General features: G+C 32.2%; 2 protein-coding genes across 2 annotated transcripts; both read right to left on the bottom strand.

Moving 5' to 3' along the window:
- Window positions 1-3,158: 3,158 nt before the first annotated feature.
- Window positions 3,159-5,741, bottom strand: LOC133291998 (myb family transcription factor PHL5-like). The gene is made up of 7 exons (XM_061490360.1): window positions 5,235-5,741; window positions 4,266-4,440; window positions 4,065-4,174; window positions 3,941-3,986; window positions 3,637-3,691; window positions 3,409-3,478; window positions 3,159-3,288 (listed from the first exon to the last, which is right to left on the bottom strand). Exons 1-7 carry the CDS (start codon window positions 5,739-5,741, stop codon window positions 3,196-3,198), a joined length of 1,056 nt encoding a protein of 351 aa, XP_061346344.1. The 3' UTR covers window positions 3,159-3,195.
- Window positions 5,742-13,020: 7,279 nt separating this feature from the next.
- Window positions 13,021-15,689, bottom strand: LOC133292061 (myb family transcription factor PHL5-like). Its single transcript, XM_061490443.1, is given in 8 exon segments — window positions 13,021-13,267; window positions 13,269-13,342; window positions 13,873-13,942; window positions 14,084-14,138; window positions 14,625-14,741; window positions 14,821-15,025; window positions 15,117-15,165; window positions 15,511-15,689. Coding segments are annotated over 8 exon segments (840 nt in total). The 5' UTR covers window positions 15,648-15,689; the 3' UTR covers window positions 13,021-13,134.
- Window positions 15,690-18,547: the final 2,858 nt, after the last annotated feature.

Genomic DNA, 18,547 nt, shown 5'->3' with positions numbered 1-18,547 from the left:
CGCTCGTAGGTCCTCACACAAACTGGCCTTGCGCTTCTATGGACCTTTCGAAGTTGTAGAAAAAATTGGTCCGGTCGCCTACCGTTTGAAACTGCCCGCACCAGCACGTATTCATCCGGTCTTTCACGTGTCCTTACTGCGACCTTTTCGTTCAGGGCAAACCTTCAAGGTACACCCTTTTCCTTCTTCGGAATTGGAAAGCCCTCTGATACACATACCTTGTGCAATAGTCGGGGTTAGACAAATATGGAGGAGGGGAGCGCTGATCCCTCAGGTTTTGGTGCAATGGACGGGTCTTCCACCAGAAGATTCGACTTGGGAAGATCAAGCTGTGATTCTGACATCTGGGAATGACAACATCACAGGGAAGGAGTTCATAACACGAGACTCTTTGACACTCTCAGACTCAGTGATAAAAGAGACTGATCAAGGTAGGCCTAAGATCGTAACGGGAACAGACGAGCAGCTCATACCGCAGCACAGAGAGGAACTCAAGGACTTAACAAGGAAAAAGGCTCATCAATTTTCTGAAAGACCAAGGCTTCAGACATACCCTATGAAGCCTTTTCCACTTCCCACATCAACGGTTGCCAATCAACTTCCCATGTCGGCAGCTTCTGGACCACACGATTCGGCAAGTGAGACACAGCTGTCCTCAACTACTCCCCTGCCAACTATCCATCTACCGTCGGATTCCCTGAAGCAACCATCCACTCCAACTGCCAATCGCGTGGCTTTAATAAATGCCACTGACACAACTGAAGCTTTGGGAGCACGCAATATCTCTACGGATTTCAAACGACTTGAGGACAAGTCGACTCTTGAAGCGGAGAATAATGTTACGGGCTCATCTACTAAAAGGGCTACTAAAAGGATCATAAAGAAGCCAGCCCATTACAATGATTTCATATTGGGCTGAATAAGTATTGGATCTTAAATCAATAGTTATAATGTCTTCTTTTATTATGCATCATTTCAAATTACAATACATGTAACAGACTTGCGTATATATAGCCTACTGGGGCTTAGTAAAAGGGTAGCAATATTCAGATAATTCTTTTCTCTCTTCCTTCGTCTCTTCTCTTACCCTAATTCTTATCTTTCTGATCTCTGTTTCTTGTTACATGCAGCTTGTCAGACTCGTATAGTGGCTAAGATACAAGCACTCATCGGTCAGTATTGGGAGGTAACGCTTTCTCATATTCCAAGAGAAGCTAATTTCTGTGCAGATTGGTTAGCCAAGTCTGCTCTTCACAAAGATACTGGATTCTAGAGTCATAAAGTTATGCCGTTTCACCTTGCTCAGTTATTTGATTACGATCTTCAGGGAATTTCCTCTTGTAGGGATATAGACCCTGGATAGTTGTTTTTTGTTTCTGGTTGTTTGTTTGTTTTTGTTTGGGGCTTCGCCCCTTAATATTATAAAAAAAAAAAAAAAAACTTTTAAGAACCCAACCAGATATGAGCCCTATGGCTGCGCGAATAAGAAATTCTTTTTTGTTCGGTTTTTCTATTTTTTTATATTTAAGAGGATTAATCCGTTTAATCCACCAATCCGGATGGGGTTTAAACAAGTTAGCTATTTTTTGGCCCATTACTAAAGTAAGCCCGTCTAACATTGAATAAAATTGACTGGTTTTGAGACCTTGAATTGATACTTGATCAAGTGCAAAAACAATGCAAGAGTGCCATAAATATTGGTGGGGATGGTTCGACTCTCGTTTTTTTCCCCCCCTGAACCTGAACTAGTTTAAATTAATCCGGTTTAAAAAATTGAACTGTTTCATTTAATTCAAATCGATTTTTTTTTTTTTGAATTGGTTCGAAATCTGTTTAAATCAGTAACTGATTTTTCGAACCAATTCCTTCGTTTTGGTTCAATTTTTAAACTGGTTTACAAAAACCAGTTAGATTTTCAAAATTAATTTAAGAAAATATAATTCAATTTGGTTCAATTCAATTCAATTATTTGCTTATGTTAAGATCCAATAAGAACTAACATTAAAGTCACAGGTTGAATTCAACTCGATTATATTTATAAAAAATATAGTAAAGGCATGTGCTGAAACAAAATTGATCTAAGTGGTCAGCAATCAACATCAATTTTTTTTTGTCTACATTTTTTTTTTCAGATAAAGTTGTACACTAATTATTTTTCATAGCTTTTATTCTAATAAGCACTACATTGATCTGCCATGCATTTTAACGAATAGAATCGTACCACTATATTCCAGTTCATTTTGATTACAGATTTTTTTTTTGACCTTTTTACTCTCCATCAATTAAAAAAAAAAAATTATTTTATCCCTTACTCAAAATATTTCACTTATCTGCCCCTATTTAATTGATTAAACCACGGTGTTAATTGATTAAACATTAAAAAATGCAGAAAATACTAAACCCGCAATTTAATAGATTAAGCTCATGGTTTAATTAATTAAACATGAACAGATTAGTGGAATATTTTGGATAAGGGATAAAATAATTTTTTTTTAATTGATAGAGAGTAAAAAAGGCAAAAAAACCATTGATTACGTCATAACAACTGCTTGAAAAGTAACAGGATAAAATAATCTCAATTTGCATATTGGAAGCTTGCAAGAAATTGTCAGAAAAGGGTAAAATTATCTTAATTTGCAAATTTAATGTAATACTATTATTATTTTCCTTTTCTGGCAAGTTCCAATAAGCTTCCAACAAGTCCTCAATTTATAATCCATTTAGCGTATTGATTATAACGTATTAAATTAAAGCAGGTCCATACTCCATTGCGAACGTTAAATTGTCTTTTTCGTTCAATATATAAACTTGCAAAACACCTTGCCGAAAGACTTGGGCATCAAAATTGAATTTCAATAATACAAACGTAAGAAACAGGGCTTTAAGGATTAGAATCAGACATTCATCTTAGGCATATTTTTTTTTTTTTTGGTGGGTGGGAGTGCGGGTGATATACTTTAATAAAATGAATATATCTATGATACTTTCCCATTGGATCTGACATAGACCCTTCCAACCCTATATTTGTAAATATCTAACACACTAGGCATGCTTACATTTTGAATTAGCTGCCAAAGAATCGTTTCTTACATTTGCATGTTTGATTGCTTATTGAAAGATAAAGTAGAGTAACTTATCAAAACAAATGACACATCATTCTGGGACAGTCACTTCCATATCTGTGCCAAGGATTTTCTACCTTTTGGTTCTTTCATTTTTTGGTGATCTTAGATTACTTTTGAGCAGCTTGTTCTGCTGTTCAATTAGCATTTGCAAATCTCGTTGCATCTAACCCCAAAGACAAAATAAGCACAACATAGTAAAGGGTAAGTATAAGTCTGTCCAATAGCATAAGTTTTAATTGATGTCCAATTGATATTTCGATCAAAGCAAAACCGAATTAATTACCTCTAATTGTTGGTCAATGCTCCTCTGGACCTCTAGTTGCAGTTTCTGTGATTCCTCAATTTGCATATGGCTGCTAAGAAGTAGGAAATCAGTAAGCATACATTTAAAAAAAATCAAATATGAATACACTTAACTGCATTGACATTTTAGTGAGAACAAAACACTTGTAATTACATATGAAAGAAGTATCATAACAAGTGTAGATTGCCATAGCTCAATTGATGTTACATTTTTACTTGAAGTTCAGTGACCCCATCTGTTCTATGTCCTTCCTCGGGTCCTTCTGAAACACAAAGTGGTAACTGTGTCACAATATACCCCTAATACTGGAGAATTAAATGATAGTTCAACACTCAACACATTTAAGTGTACATTATTAACCATGATTTAAAAATTTAAAAATCAGAAGGTGAAAAGTTTTAACTTCTCTGAATGATTTCCACCTTCTTCATTTTACTCTATTGAGCATACCATTAATAAAGCAGTTCAAAAGAGGTATGTTTTATGGAGTTTCATGACAGAAGTAGTTTACCCTGCAAAGCTTTGTGCATCTGTATTGTATTTGTAGACCTACATTTCTGCAATGCAAATATATTAGAAATATTAGAGAGCCAATTAATAGCTAAAGAGGCTATGACACAACAAAGTTTAAGAACGACATAGCACTTGTTCACTGGAAATAGTTTTACCTGCAAATGACTTTTAACGTGAGAAATGGACAGTAAATCCGATTTCATCATATCTAGTATAGCCTTAGGCTTTGCCTCTGCGATTAACCAAAGAATAAATCAAGTATTGGGTAAGTAGGAGTTTCTTTGTTGTTATATATAACTAATACTATTATCTAATTAACCTACTTTCTGGACCTCCAAGGCTATTAACAATCATCATAAATGGCTCATGCAAATCTTTGGTCCATCTTATTCTTCTTTTACGTGTTAGAGCTCTCTTAGAAGCAGAGTTGCTAGAATTGGCACCGGCAACCCCACAAATTCGAGGAGTATCTTTTTCTGGCTTTGCACATGAGGCCAACTAGTAAGACATATATTACAGTTCATCAGCAAAGAAAATAATAAATAAAATGTATATTACAAACAATAAGATAAATGGAGGAACAGTGACCATTTTGTCACCGTTGGCAAAAAAAATTGCCGGACTGCCATGCCAACAAGTAAATTTTGCCAAAATGCCACGTGGCATATTTCGCTACACTGTGTAGCGAAATATGTGTGCAAATAATTCACTACACAGTGTAGCGAAATATGCCACGTCAGAATAAAAAATGCCACGTGTCAAACAGGGAGAATTTCGCTATACTGTGTAGCGAATTATTTGCATATATATTTCGCTACACAGTGTAGCAAAATATGCCACGTGGCATTTTGACAAAATTTACTGTTGGCGTGACAGTTTGATAATTTTTTTTGCCAACCGTGGCACTTTGGTCACTGTTCCATAAATGGATGAGATGGAAAAAAATTTAGGTGCGTATAATCTACTAAAAACGCCCAAATAAATAGTTTGTGTAAAAGCGTTCATTATATATGCTTATTTTGTTACCTTAAAAAAAAAAAAGATGTTATATTTCTAGTGTGACCCTCACATTATATATATCATTATCAACAATTAATTTGGGTGTCTATAACAGATCATGCCCGAGGAGAAGACTAATCACATTTTCCTCTTAGCCAAGCGAAGGAAACAAGTAAAAATCATCTACTATTTGTTATGTTGAAGAAAATGAAGGCACAACTTCATACCATATCACACATAATTTAATTAAATGGAATCAGAAACTACAAGCCACATACTAAGAAAGTAAGAACCTGATTTCTCTGGAAGGAAATTTCATGGGGCCTCTCATCTGTGGCAGCATCATTATCACGTTCTTGTGGAAAGTTTTCATAAAATGGCATATTGTCAGGCTGAAAATTACTATATTTTTCAGAAGAAGAAAGGCTATCTGCACAGCTAGCCAAGAAAGAGTCAGCATTCGAGTACAATGAGCTTGTGAATTGAGAGGTGAATCGATCTTGTTTGGTGGTATTGGCGAAGTTATTCCCAGAGGCTTGGCAAATCAACATGGGGGAGTCTGTTGTATTTGGAAACTCAAAGCACCAAGCAGGAACTTCAATCTGATGCTGATCATGTTCTTGAGTTTGAAAGCTCACAAGGCTTTTGGCTGCATTTGCACAGAAACCTTGCGTTGTTTGAAAAGGAGTGGTCACAATGTTACAGGGTGATTGTTCTGATCCAACAACCTTGGCTAGGTTGCTAAACCCCATATGGGATTCCCATTGAGTTCCATACATCTGGGAAGCACACTGGTACATGCTTCTCTTAATCTAAACTCCAGCTCTTCTGCAAATATAGTTACTTCACTTCTGTGATTTTCATTTATATGCCAAAACGAGTTGAGAAAAAAAAAAAGGCACTAAAAGCCAGTACCTATGCAAAACATCAATTATTTGTTATATTAAAGGGTGTATAAGGGTAGGGGAAAGAAGAAGAAGAGAGGGATGAACAGTGAGGAAAAGTTAATAATGTATGCAGACATAGTTGTGTCCTCATACAAAGAGAATTTTCAATGTATCATGATAAGATTTTTGTCCAAGTACATTCTGGCCAATGAAACATAGTATGTATTGTAGCTTCCCAGAGAAACGAGGAGTCACTTGCTATTAATTTGTAGAAGAGACCCATAAATTATTTAATCTATTGTGACTCAAGGAATCAGCATAGCAATACATTACTTTGGATGCGCCAGACCCTTCCTACGTCCTCACCTTATCTTGCAGTCAATTGAAAAGACAACAGGAAAAAACAAAAAAGTATTTAAGTAAAGAGATAGTTTAGTCTTGGGCAAAGCATAAACAGTTAACGGATTTAACATGATATATATATATATATATAGGCAAAATGATTTGTAACGTGACTGTATAGTCTGCATATAAATATTGATGCAGTCACCTAAAAATTACGTTGTTTTGGTTAGGATAAAGGAAGTCTGCGTTCAAAATTAATTGTAAAAAATGAAAATATTATATTTATTTCCATCTTTGTATGATTATGATTTTTCATATTTAATGCTTTCACATTATAAAATGACGTAGTTTCATATGACTGCACCAAAGAATTGGTGCAGTCACTTTACATCAGCTAAACTCACATATATATATATATATATAAGTGTGTGAGATTCATATTTTTTCTTCTTCTTCTCATATGGCCTCACATGGGTTCTACATATTTTTATATGTATGTGGGAGATAAAATTATCTTCTACAACATGAAAAATATTAAACTCATAGTAATATGGTAGATCTTTTTTTATTTTTTTTAATATATGGTAGATCTATTTTAGGTTCCGTTAAATAGAAAATAATGTGATGAAAAGTTGCTGATATGTTTAGTTGGATGGTCGGAAAGGAATCTTTTTAAGGGAAACATTATTTCTTTATTTTATAGGAATGCATGCCAATGCCATCGTATAAGAAAAAGTTATGGAATCGGTTTTGCTTAAATAATTTATTTAAGGGAATAACATTTGTCATTTGAAAGGATATAAACTTATATCTTTTTAGATCCTAATCGTTGATTTCCATCCATCAACGGTTATAAATATTGGATCAAAATTATTAATTAATTAATAATAAATTTGTCCCATTAAGTTTGACCCAATATATTATAACCGTTGATTGACAGAAATCAACGGTTAGAATATAAAATGATAAAAGGTTATATCCTTTAAAAGGATATATGTTTTTCCCTTTAATTAATTATTAAGAGTTATTCGTCTAGTGACGATCTAAATAGATCCAAAGATTTGATCTACACAAAAAGCTGTGAGTTCAAATTCTGATAACTACAATTTTTTAGAGGGTGAAGATGCATAAATCCAAATCTATATTAATAGATCCAAAGATTTGATCTACAGAAAAAGGTCGTGGGTTCGAATTCTGATCACCACAATTTTTAGGAGGGCGGAGAGGCATAAATCCAAATCTATATTATTTGGGTCTATTAAGACTTTGAAGATCCGTTGATATCTAAAATAAAATAAAATTTATTTCATCCGAAAGATAATTTTTATTTTTAATTAATATAAAGATAATAATAAGTTTATTTTTTTTTGTAGACATAATAATAAGTTTATTAAATTGATGTTTATGCATATTGTCATAATAATGTTAAATGAAATTAAATGTCATTGAAGAATATTTTTTTGATGAAAGTAAGAATATTTTATTGAATTTCCAAAATTATAAATAATGAATGTTTAGGGTATTAAGAAGGTTTTGATTTATGTTTGGACATACACAATCTCTAAACATGATTTATATTGATGTATTATGCACTAAAATTAGATTAATCATTTCAAATTATTCCTTAGTTTATTTATTATATACACTTATATTTTAAAATTGATAAAAGAGTATTTCAACTTAATTAATTATCTCGAGTTTGAATCTTTGAATCCACTTGTGTTAAATCTTAATGGGAAGAATTTTGTGGTCTTCGTGGCTTTGTTCAGTTCCAACCGGATCAATTGAATCATTGATGAACCATTTAAGAAATCCAAAAAAAAAAAAAAAGTGAACAAAATCACATGTCCAAATAATTGCACCATGACAATGACAAAAAAATGTCGACACTAGATCTTCTTTTATTTTTCGCGAAAAAAAAATGTCGACACCAAAACGATTCTTGGTCTCCATCATGAAGTACATGTGAGGGCATACAGAGGATAACGGGAAAAGACTGAAAAAAAAAAAAAAAAAAACTGTGGGTAAAGATAACAGGACATAACCAAGATAATATATGATACTAGCTCTATCACAAAAATGAAGCAATAATAGAAACATCTGTGTATAAATCTGTTGAAATCTAGTTGCTATGCTGAAAGTTGTTGACATTAGCTAACAGTCCCTATGACCTCGTTAAATTCTAGGGCATGCGAACGTGGAACTAAGATTTTTTATAAAGGAAAGTTGAAAAATCTCTTGAGCATGGTTACGGGATATCACTTTATTTAATTTGTTCCATAATTTACTTGGTCATACACTCTTTGAAGGATTTATCTTATTAAACAAGCATTTCACCTAAAACTAAATCTATTCAGTGAATATCGTTTTATGTTAAATTTTTTAAAGAATCATTTTAATCCAAAAACTTAAGCAGTTAGATAAGATTACCTTAATAGTTTTATATTTCTCTAACAAACTCCTTACACGAGAGCCCATTAGACTTGAAAGGTGACAATGCAAGACACACTTATCTATGTTAAGAAACTTCATAATACTTAATTAATTATTAATTAAATGGGACGGTGAAGATCAAATCTGTGACCTATATTACACTGACACAGACAAAGGATACGACACGCCGCACATTAATTCTAAAAGATGTTAGATTTCGATACTTTAGGACACGTTTTGATATTAAATAATATTTTTAATATATATAATATAGTTTATATTTAATACATATAGCAGCTCATAATTAGTGGCGCCACTTGAGATTAAAATGGTATAGATTTTCTTTAAAAACTTTGATACCGCCTTGATATTAGTTGGAATTTTAAAAATAATACAACCTTGACACTACCTGATTCTACCTGGTCAGATCTTTTGGCATTACCTGACTTTTTTCCTTGGCTCCGCCACTGCTCATAATAAATCATATAATCAATCAAATATTCAAATTGCATAACATAAATATAAAGAAAAAATAATTTTGGATGCCTTGTTAATTTTCAAGTCAAATTTCATAACAAAAAATATTTAATTTATAAATTAAATTTTCATGTTTAGTTAAAAAGATAAAATAAAATAAAATTTGGATATAAAAATAAAATAAAAAACGTGTCGGAAAACGTTGACCACGTGTCGGTAAATGTTGATTGTGTATCAGAACGTGTCGTCGGTGTCCGACACGCATTTTTTTTCTTCAAAATTGTATGTTCATGCTTCAGAGCCCGTGATACCGAAGCTCTAATACTATATAAAGAATCAATTCAACCCAAAAACTTAAACTGTTGGGTGAATACCTTTTCAATGGTTTATATTATTCTCTAACACATCCCCTCACGCAAGAGTCATATAAACTTGAAATGTGAATATTACACAGGCTCAATTTTTGGTTTACTTTACGTATTAACATAAATTTTTTTAACATCTATAAATACAATTTTACACTATATAAATACTTGTTTTACTCGCGCTCTCCCTGCTTAACAATGTTTAACTCTTCAAATGAAATATATAAAAAAAAGTATGGCTTCATTGTGGGCCTTTCCTTCACTTCAATGTATATTGTTAATTGTTCTTGAATAATCTTCTGGCCGGTCCTCAAGTAGCAGCAGCACTCGTGATTATTGTTCAGATCGATTAATTTAAATACATTGGGATTCCACAATTTCTGCAGCGAAATTGTATTATTTAAAAATAGGGATGGTCAAAATTAGTAATCCAGATCAGTGTTCCGTGTACAGAAGAAATAGAAGCAGTGCACAATCGATGTTCGAGAACATACTAATTGTCTTGCAGAAAGAGTTTTTTTACCTGCTAAGTGATTTTTTAACATGAAAAATGATAAGCACATTGAATTCATTATCTATAGTAGTGCTTTAGGCTTTGGTTGTATATATAATTAATCAAAGAATGAACAATCAAAGTATTGGACAACGAATAGAAGGGCTGAGTTTGGAACAGAGAGATAAATTCCACCCAGAACAGAATCCACCATATTCAAGATCACCCAAGCTGCGTATTAGCGTGTTCGCGGTCTGGATTAGATCGGTTTTGGAAGTAAAAATCATCCGATCCAATTCCTTCGATTTGATCATGTAATCATCCATTCGATTTAGATTTTTTTTTAAATCCGATCCGATCCGATCCAATCCAATTTTTTTCGGTTTGGATTGGATCAGTTTTCGGTTTTTTGAAAATCCTAAAATTTATTTAATGATTATTGTGCAAATAACATCTTTTGTATATATTGACTTTGTAAATTTTTATTTTTTTTGAAATACAAAAGCATTAGTAAACTATAATATAATTTTTTTTTGGGCAATGACTTAGGAAGCTCTACAAAGATAACATTTTGGTGATAAAATGTGACTAGATTTTTTCTTAGGTTTAGTTGATGGATTAATGGATATTGGATTTAGAAATTTTTGGGCCATTAATGGGGAAAGACCCAAGTAGGTAGAAGGAAATTAATATATTGGATCGATTTGGATTGGATCGGTTTTCATCAACCCATATAAAAATCGATCCGATCCAATTAAAATTTTCGGTTTTTTTTTTGTTTTCGATTTTTTGATTTTCGATTTATTCGGTTATCGATCTTTCGATTCGGTCACCGCGATTTGAATCGGTTTCGATCGGTTGATAAACACCCCTAGTGCATATCATTATAGCTATGCATCATTTCTCACTTATTTTAACATTTTATAAACTTTATCATTGTGCAACATTATAACAAATATATTTGTTCTTTCCAGTATCATAGTCAAGCATTTGCCGTGGCTAAAAGGCTAATTAAGCTTTAGCCGCGCACGCAAAAACAGTTTTTCCTATCGATCTTCGCGTAAATACATTTTACCTTTCTGAAATATGATGGTTTATCAACTTACCTCTTTAACTTTTTTTGGGCTATATTACGCAATGGGTCCTTCGTGGGATTTTTGGGCCTATGTTAGTAGTCCATATCACTTTTATATTTATCGAATGTGATATAATTTCATAAAAAATGAAAATAGATTAAATCGGTTTTTTGATGAAATGAATTTAGTTTGGATATATCAAAATAATTCGATTAAATCTAATGTCGATCGAATAAGTACATTATATCACAAATTAAAAATTCTATGCCTCAAATATTTGTTATTTTCTTATTTATTAACTTTTCATACTATTTGAGCAGCTGCCTCCTTTTCTAAATAAAAGTTTTCAAACATAATTAAATTAGAGGAAGGTTATACTTACAACATTTTTTTTACAAGCTCTTACAACCATATCTTAACACCGTTGATTTCCGTCAATCAACGGTTATCATTTATTGTGAATTAATAATTAATTAATGAGTTTAATTTGCGAAAATCATAACTGTTGATTGGCAGAAATCAACGGTGTTAAGATATGGTTGTAAGAGGTTGTAAAAAAAAATGTTGTAAGTATAACTTTACTCATTAAATTATAACTTATACACTCATTTTCTAAGAAAATTAAGTTTTAAGAAAAAACAAGTTCCAGCAAAATTAATTTGTGAAATCTAATCCAAACACATAATAAATTTCATAATACACATATTTATAATTTAAAATATTTTAAATAATAAATATGCTGTCGTATGTGACATTCATAAAGAATTTGAGTCTATGTTCCAATTACTCTTCTCTAATTAAATTATAGGAATAAGGTCACTTTCTAACTTTTTAAAACTATAATTAAGCTGTCACGGCTATGGCTTTGACATGCACGTCCTTCTCATATCACAAACATAGAATTTCACAAGCTATCTGTGTTAATGTATAAAAGTTACGTTACATTCTAGATTCTGCCGAACGTTACGAGATTCCGTTATTCCGAATTTCCAATCATTTGTGATTCGGTCTCCGTTTCCAATACCATAATTTAAGCATCAATTTGTTTAGTCTATTCGACAAATTACATAAAAGCATCTGTACCCAGAAAAGGGTGGGAGATAGAGAGAATCAAGTCACATTCAGCACAAACAATAGAATTTCAATTTATCCTGGTGGCTATTTAATTTATGCTTGTTTTTGCTATCCTTGTAAATGGATACCAATGTCTATATTGATCCCTAATGCATGTTCACGTACGCAGCTCCAAGAACGAAATGCCAAAGAAAGACGGTCATCGTGCCACGTTTGAATAAAAACAAGGCACAAAGGTTCAATTTTTAAGCGTCGGCCACTCGATCAACAACTGGATTTAATTATCATTAATATATATACATATATATATATATATATATATATATATATATATATATATATATATGGTATAAAATATATATTTTTTTATTATAAGTAAATATTAACAAATAATTATATTTAGTATAATGATACCGTGTCTTAATATCAGTGCCTTGTTACCTAACAAGAAAGAAGGAAAACTTTAATTTTTTTTTTTTTATATATATATATAATAGTAACACCTAGGTTGAAACCTATAACCTCACACAGAATATCAAGAACTTTAAATTTTGACGTACACAACAAGGAATTTCCCCCCCCACTTTCATGGCATAAGATAACGGCAGATGCTAACCTAAGTTCAGAGTATCCCTATGTGACATGATAAAGTAGTTAAACTATTAGATAAATGGTTTAATTGCATCATTTTTAATGAGTAATTAAATTGGTTTATTATAGTAGTTTGTAATTAATCGTGGTTAAGTAATTAAACTAGACTGACATTTGAAATGTAAATGAAATTTGAAATTACTAAGCTGGTTTTTTTTTTCACCTTCTAACAAAGGAGTGAGGAGTGAACCCTGTATGAACTCATTGAACTGAATATGAAAGAAATGCTGAAGGAGCAAAATAATAGCACCTTGCAAGCACACTAGATTATGGACTAATTCACTGAGTTTGCACTTGTATTATCAACAAGAATGATTTTCTTCCCATAACAAAATCGGTTTATCTGTTTCTTACAAGGAGTAAGCTTTTGGAAAACTGTAAAAACTATCAAATTATGGGCTTGAAGAGGCCTTGGAAGGGAAGAAGTAATTTCCCACACCTCCAGAAAAAGAAACCTCAACATCCTTATGACTAATTGCTGTATCATCATTGGTTGTATTCTGAGTATTCAAGAGGTTATTACTTCTTCTGCTGCTGGTCAAACATTTTTTTCAGCTGCCTACCTTGTTCTTCAATTAGCAACTGTAATTTTCTCTGAATCTGGACCAAGAAAGCAAGTTAAATGAAAATCTGAAGTTACGAAAGAATATTATTAGAATCCAACTATCCTAACCAATCAGTTTCGGTATCCAATTTCCTCAACATTTTTTCAAACAATAACTGCCCTAAACCCTAACTCATCCATGCTTTAGCACTATATTGCAAGAAGCCCAAAATGCAAATAGGCAGAGATGTCCTAGAGCTTTTAAATATATCATGTTTTGCTTGTAAAAGGGATATATTGTTCTAAAAGTTGTGGTTAGAGTTTGAGCATGTAAGTTGTTCTTCTGTGATGAAAATCTCTGCATCATTTCTTGCATGCTAAGTTGGTGGCTGTCATTTTACTGAAGCTTTAAAAGTGAAATTCAATGCTCAAGAACCTTTCAACTGGTATGGCCAATACTGAAGCTTTTTATTGGGGGAAGGGGTCACAAAAATGATACCAAGTAAGAACCTGAAAGGTATGGCGAACATGGAAATATACTAGCAGAAATAAAAAGTTATAAGAGAAGACAATAGCAAGGATATACCTCAAGCTGTTCATGAAGATAACTTTGAGCATCTAATTCCAGCTGAAGTGCCTCTGTAATTTGCAAGCCACTGCAAATCAAGAGTATTGTAAATTTAGTAGATTTATAGAGTAACAGCATCCGAGGTCAATATGAAATGAACCAAGCAACTTAATCAAGTACTAGAATTATAGAAATATAACAGTGGTTTAGGCAAAAGAAGTAGCATTACATTTTGACATCAAGATGATGCACATCCTCTGTATGGATTCTTTTGTCAGATTTCCCTGAAATAGTACACTTTTTTAGGTCCAGTATGGAGAGTGAACCTATTATTTGAAGGAAACTAAGAACAATGAGGGCATTGGAGATTATGAATAACTGGGAGAAGAAAAACAAGCAGAGAACAGTCAGTCATATCCTAAAGAGATAATTTCACCTAAAAAGCGTTGTTAGTTTGAGTAAGATCGCTGCCATCTGGAAGAGATAGTAGACTAGGACTATATTTTTCATTGGGTAGCTCAAACTTTCTACCATATTAATGGATATAAATGCATTTTTTCTGTATTGCAACTTCCTAAACTTGAAGTCTATTTAACTACAAAGAAAATAGTAACTGTAAATAATTTGCATCGATCTATCTATCCTACGCATTGACAAGCACTATAAACTCATAATTTCTGACATGAATGCTAGTAAGTTCAAGCACCAAGAAATATGCTTGACATGAAAAAGAAACTACACTGCAATTATGCAAAGAAAAAGGAAATTACCTTGAGCTGAATCTGCCATGAATTTTGCAATTCTATATTTCTGCAAATGACTTTTGACATGGAAGATGGTCAACCCATCCGAGTCCATAATCTTTAATATGTCTTTTGGTGTTGCCTCTACAGTCAAGAAGCCAAAAGAGGACTATCAGATATTAAATAGATGTTCTTCCAATTGATAATTTGGTAAGTTACTTACTATCAGCACCCCCAAGGCGATTCACACACTCAACAAACTTCTCATGAAGATCGGTAGTCCATCTTATACGTGTTTTACTTGAGACTATTGTCCCATTAGGAGAAAAGTTTCCAAGAGTATTTGACACACTTCCTGCTGAAAATGTTGGAGACAACTTCTCTTGCTGAGAAGAGAAGCTCAACTCAGCAATTGAGTCACGAGCAACCTGAAGATAGATGCAATAATACAAGCCAATTGAGTCTTCAAAGAATGGACACAATACAAAAGCTATAAATGGGATTTGCAAAAATACTTACTGTATGGTCCTGAATCTCCTGATTTCCTTTGTTAGGAATTAATGAGTTCCTGCTAAGTGAAGTAACGCCATCAATGAACAATTTTTGTTCTTCAATTGGAAGGAACTTGGTACCAAGAAAATCCTCACATGAAATTTCATTGGATTTTTCAGGGGATCTACGGCATTGATTATTATTCAATTGAGACTTCACCATGGCTTGCAAAGTGTTTGATAATTAATTCATAGATATAATCATGAATGTGTTGGTACTAGTACAAGGTATCCACTCCAGTTCCACAAGTGCCAGTTCAAAATGCATTCTCCTCTTAAATCCATAACGAATTATATTTATTTAAAAAATAAAATAAAATAACATAAAGAAAGCAATCCTCTGTTGGCTTATCTTTGTTTACCTCGGTATAGGTAGAGGTTCAATGAGAAAGCGTGTCTCTTCCTTGGAAACAAAATCAGCGTTGCCTGCCTCTGCCTCTGCCTCTGCCTCTGCGTCTTCCTCTTCATCTTCTAGCTTTCTCTTCTGCAAATCCTCCATTTCTCCTTTTCACATCACAAACACACACTTGCTTCCCCTTTCACCAATTCACCGAGCCCGATGTAATAAATTTATAATATTTGGGCTATGAATGCAGGCTTGGCTTTTCTCAAAGAAATTTCAACGCCCATTTTCAGCCCTGGCTCATTGTAAATAAATTCCACAATTCTTTTTTTGGATGTGTTACTATCCCTCTGGATTGGATCGATTTTGAAAATAAAATTCATTTAATTTAATTTTCTTTTTCAAATTCGATCCAATCCAATTCAATTTTTTTCGATTTGAATTTGATTTGTGTTCGATCTTTTAAAAATACTAAAATTTATTTCAGGCAGATAACATTATATATATATATATATATATATATATATATATATATATATATATATATATATTTATTGGCTTTGTAAAAAAAAATTGAAATACAAAAGCATCATTAAACGATAATATAGTTTTTTTTGGGCAACGAGATATGAAGCTCTATCCAGATGAAATTTTGTTGATAAGATGTGACTAGGTTTTTTCTTGGATTTAGTTGATGGGTTAATAGGCCTTGGATATAGAAATTTTTGAATTATGATTGGAGAAAGACCAAAGTAAGTAGAGGAAAATTAATATATTGGATCGGTTTAGATTGGATCGTTTTCACTAAGCAATCCGAAAACTGATCCAATCCAATTAAAAGTCGCGGTTTTTTTTTCTGTTTTCGATTTTCGGTTTGTTCGGTTATCAATTTTTCAGTTCGACCACCGCAGTTTGAATCAGTTGATGAACATCCATATCCCCTACTATCCCTACTTTCATACTCTCTCTCCTCTTGCCAAAACCGTAAAAAAAAAATAAAAAGTGTCTACCACGTTAGTATAAAAGTGAGTGGCTTTTATTACAAAGAAAAGAGAGAAATGTTTTTTATAAAATATACTCATTTTATGTAAGTATAACAAAAAAAAATTACAATAAGAGTTTACTGTTTTTTATATTATAAGAGATAAAACGTAAAAGTGTATAAATTTCATGTTTTCTCTTTTTCTTTTTTCTAATCAAATAAGTTTTACATATTTTTATATGTGTGAAAAAGATAATATAAAAATATTGAAAAAATACACACACATATAGGAACAGTGACTATTGTGCCACTGTTCCCACACAAATTTACCTAAATGCCACGCTCCTGAACTAATTTTCCAAATTGCCGGCAAGGTCACTTGCAGCAGTAGCGAACTATGCATGATGATGTGTCAGGAAGCTGGTGGTGTCAGGAAGCTGGTGGTGTCAGAGTTCGCTTCTGACACAGGCGACCTCTGTTTTAAACTAAGTTCGCCGACCATGTAGGCGACCTTCATTTTTTTTTTTTAATTTGATACTTGTTATCCACTAAAAATGTGACACGTCAGCAAACCGAGTTCGCCTGTGTCAGAAGCGAACTTGCCCCTGTGGCAGATTGGGAAATAACACTGTTCGCATGACATTTAAGTAAAAAAGTTGGTGAACAGTGACATTTTGGTCAGTTATCCCACACATATATATATATAAAAGATGTTTTAACTCTAATATAAGAATAAAAAATTTTACTTTTCATCTAAGTGGTTCATCTCTATGTATCTAATAGTTATAATTTATTATAAATTAGTAATTAATTAATTATTATAATTCAATAAATCATAATTATACAAAAATTAATCTTCAAATGTTCTCAGATTTCATCATTTCGAACTTCCAATCATTTGAGATTCGGTCTCTGTTTTCAATAAGATAATTTAAGCACGAATATGTTTAGTCTATTCGACCGAAGAACCATTTCAACCAAAATACATGAGCTGAGAAGTATATAGTATCCAATAATTTTATATTTTATTTTTCTAACACATTCTTTATTCTTTCATATAAAAGTTCTTCGTGTTTGGCGTATGGATATTGTACAGACTAATTTTTTTGATTCTATCTTATGCTAATTTAATTTCACTAAAAATTAGGAGATAATGAGTATCGAACTCTCTAATATCATAATAAACAACTATCTCACCTAACAACCATAACCTCAAACTTAAAAGTGGAGGACTTTCAATAATTTTATATTTTATTTTTCTAAGAACAATCTACTTAAAAGCATATATACCCGAAAAAGGGTGTGAAAAAAAATCAAGTCACATTCAGGAATTTTTTTATAGGATATATGTCTCTTTAGCGACAAGAAAGAGAAGTGATCTGTAACATTGACATACTTTTCAGAATACAAAACTGTATACTGAAAAGCATATGTCAGTTAGATAACTTCCCTTCAGGGACAGGAAATTAATAGTGCCCTTTTTTTTATATACAGGGGTAGTATCAAGCCATTTACCAAATTGAAAAAATTTAATTTAATTTGAATCCATTTTTGTTTTTATATTTTCCTTCAAATCCAAATACTTTATCTTTTTTAGAAATATGTTGGTACTAAAATAATACCAGAAAAAAACTCTCAACATTCAGCTCAAACAATAGAATTTCATTTTATCGGTGGCTATTTATTTTTTTGCTTCTGCTTGAAAATGGTTATCATAATTCTATGAAAGAGTTATATTTATAAATTTTTTATTTATAAACTATACTATATATTTTTGAAAGAACATTAGCTTATAAAATATACTTTCAAGAATTCATAATATAATTTATAAAAATTTATAAAAAGATCTCAAGTTATATTGATCCCTAATACATGTTCTCGTACGCAGCTCCAAAAACAAAATGCAAGGAAAGACGGGCTTCATGCCACGTTTGGATAAAAACAAGGCACAAAGAATCAAAAATAGGTCCCTTCGTAGAAGTCGTCTTGGTAAAATGATGGGAGGATGTATTTAAAGGATTTAATTATCATTAAGGTATAAATTTTTACAGAAAACTATTTCTCCAGAAATAGT

This window comes from Gastrolobium bilobum, unplaced genomic scaffold (assembly GCF_033153095.1).
Source record: "Gastrolobium bilobum isolate Gb01-03AN ecotype WA unplaced genomic scaffold, APGP_CSIRO_Gbil_v1 utg5369, whole genome shotgun sequence".
Classification (NCBI taxonomy): Eukaryota; Viridiplantae; Streptophyta; class Magnoliopsida; order Fabales; family Fabaceae; genus Gastrolobium; species Gastrolobium bilobum.
This window is presented reverse-complemented; position numbering and strand designations above follow the sequence as displayed.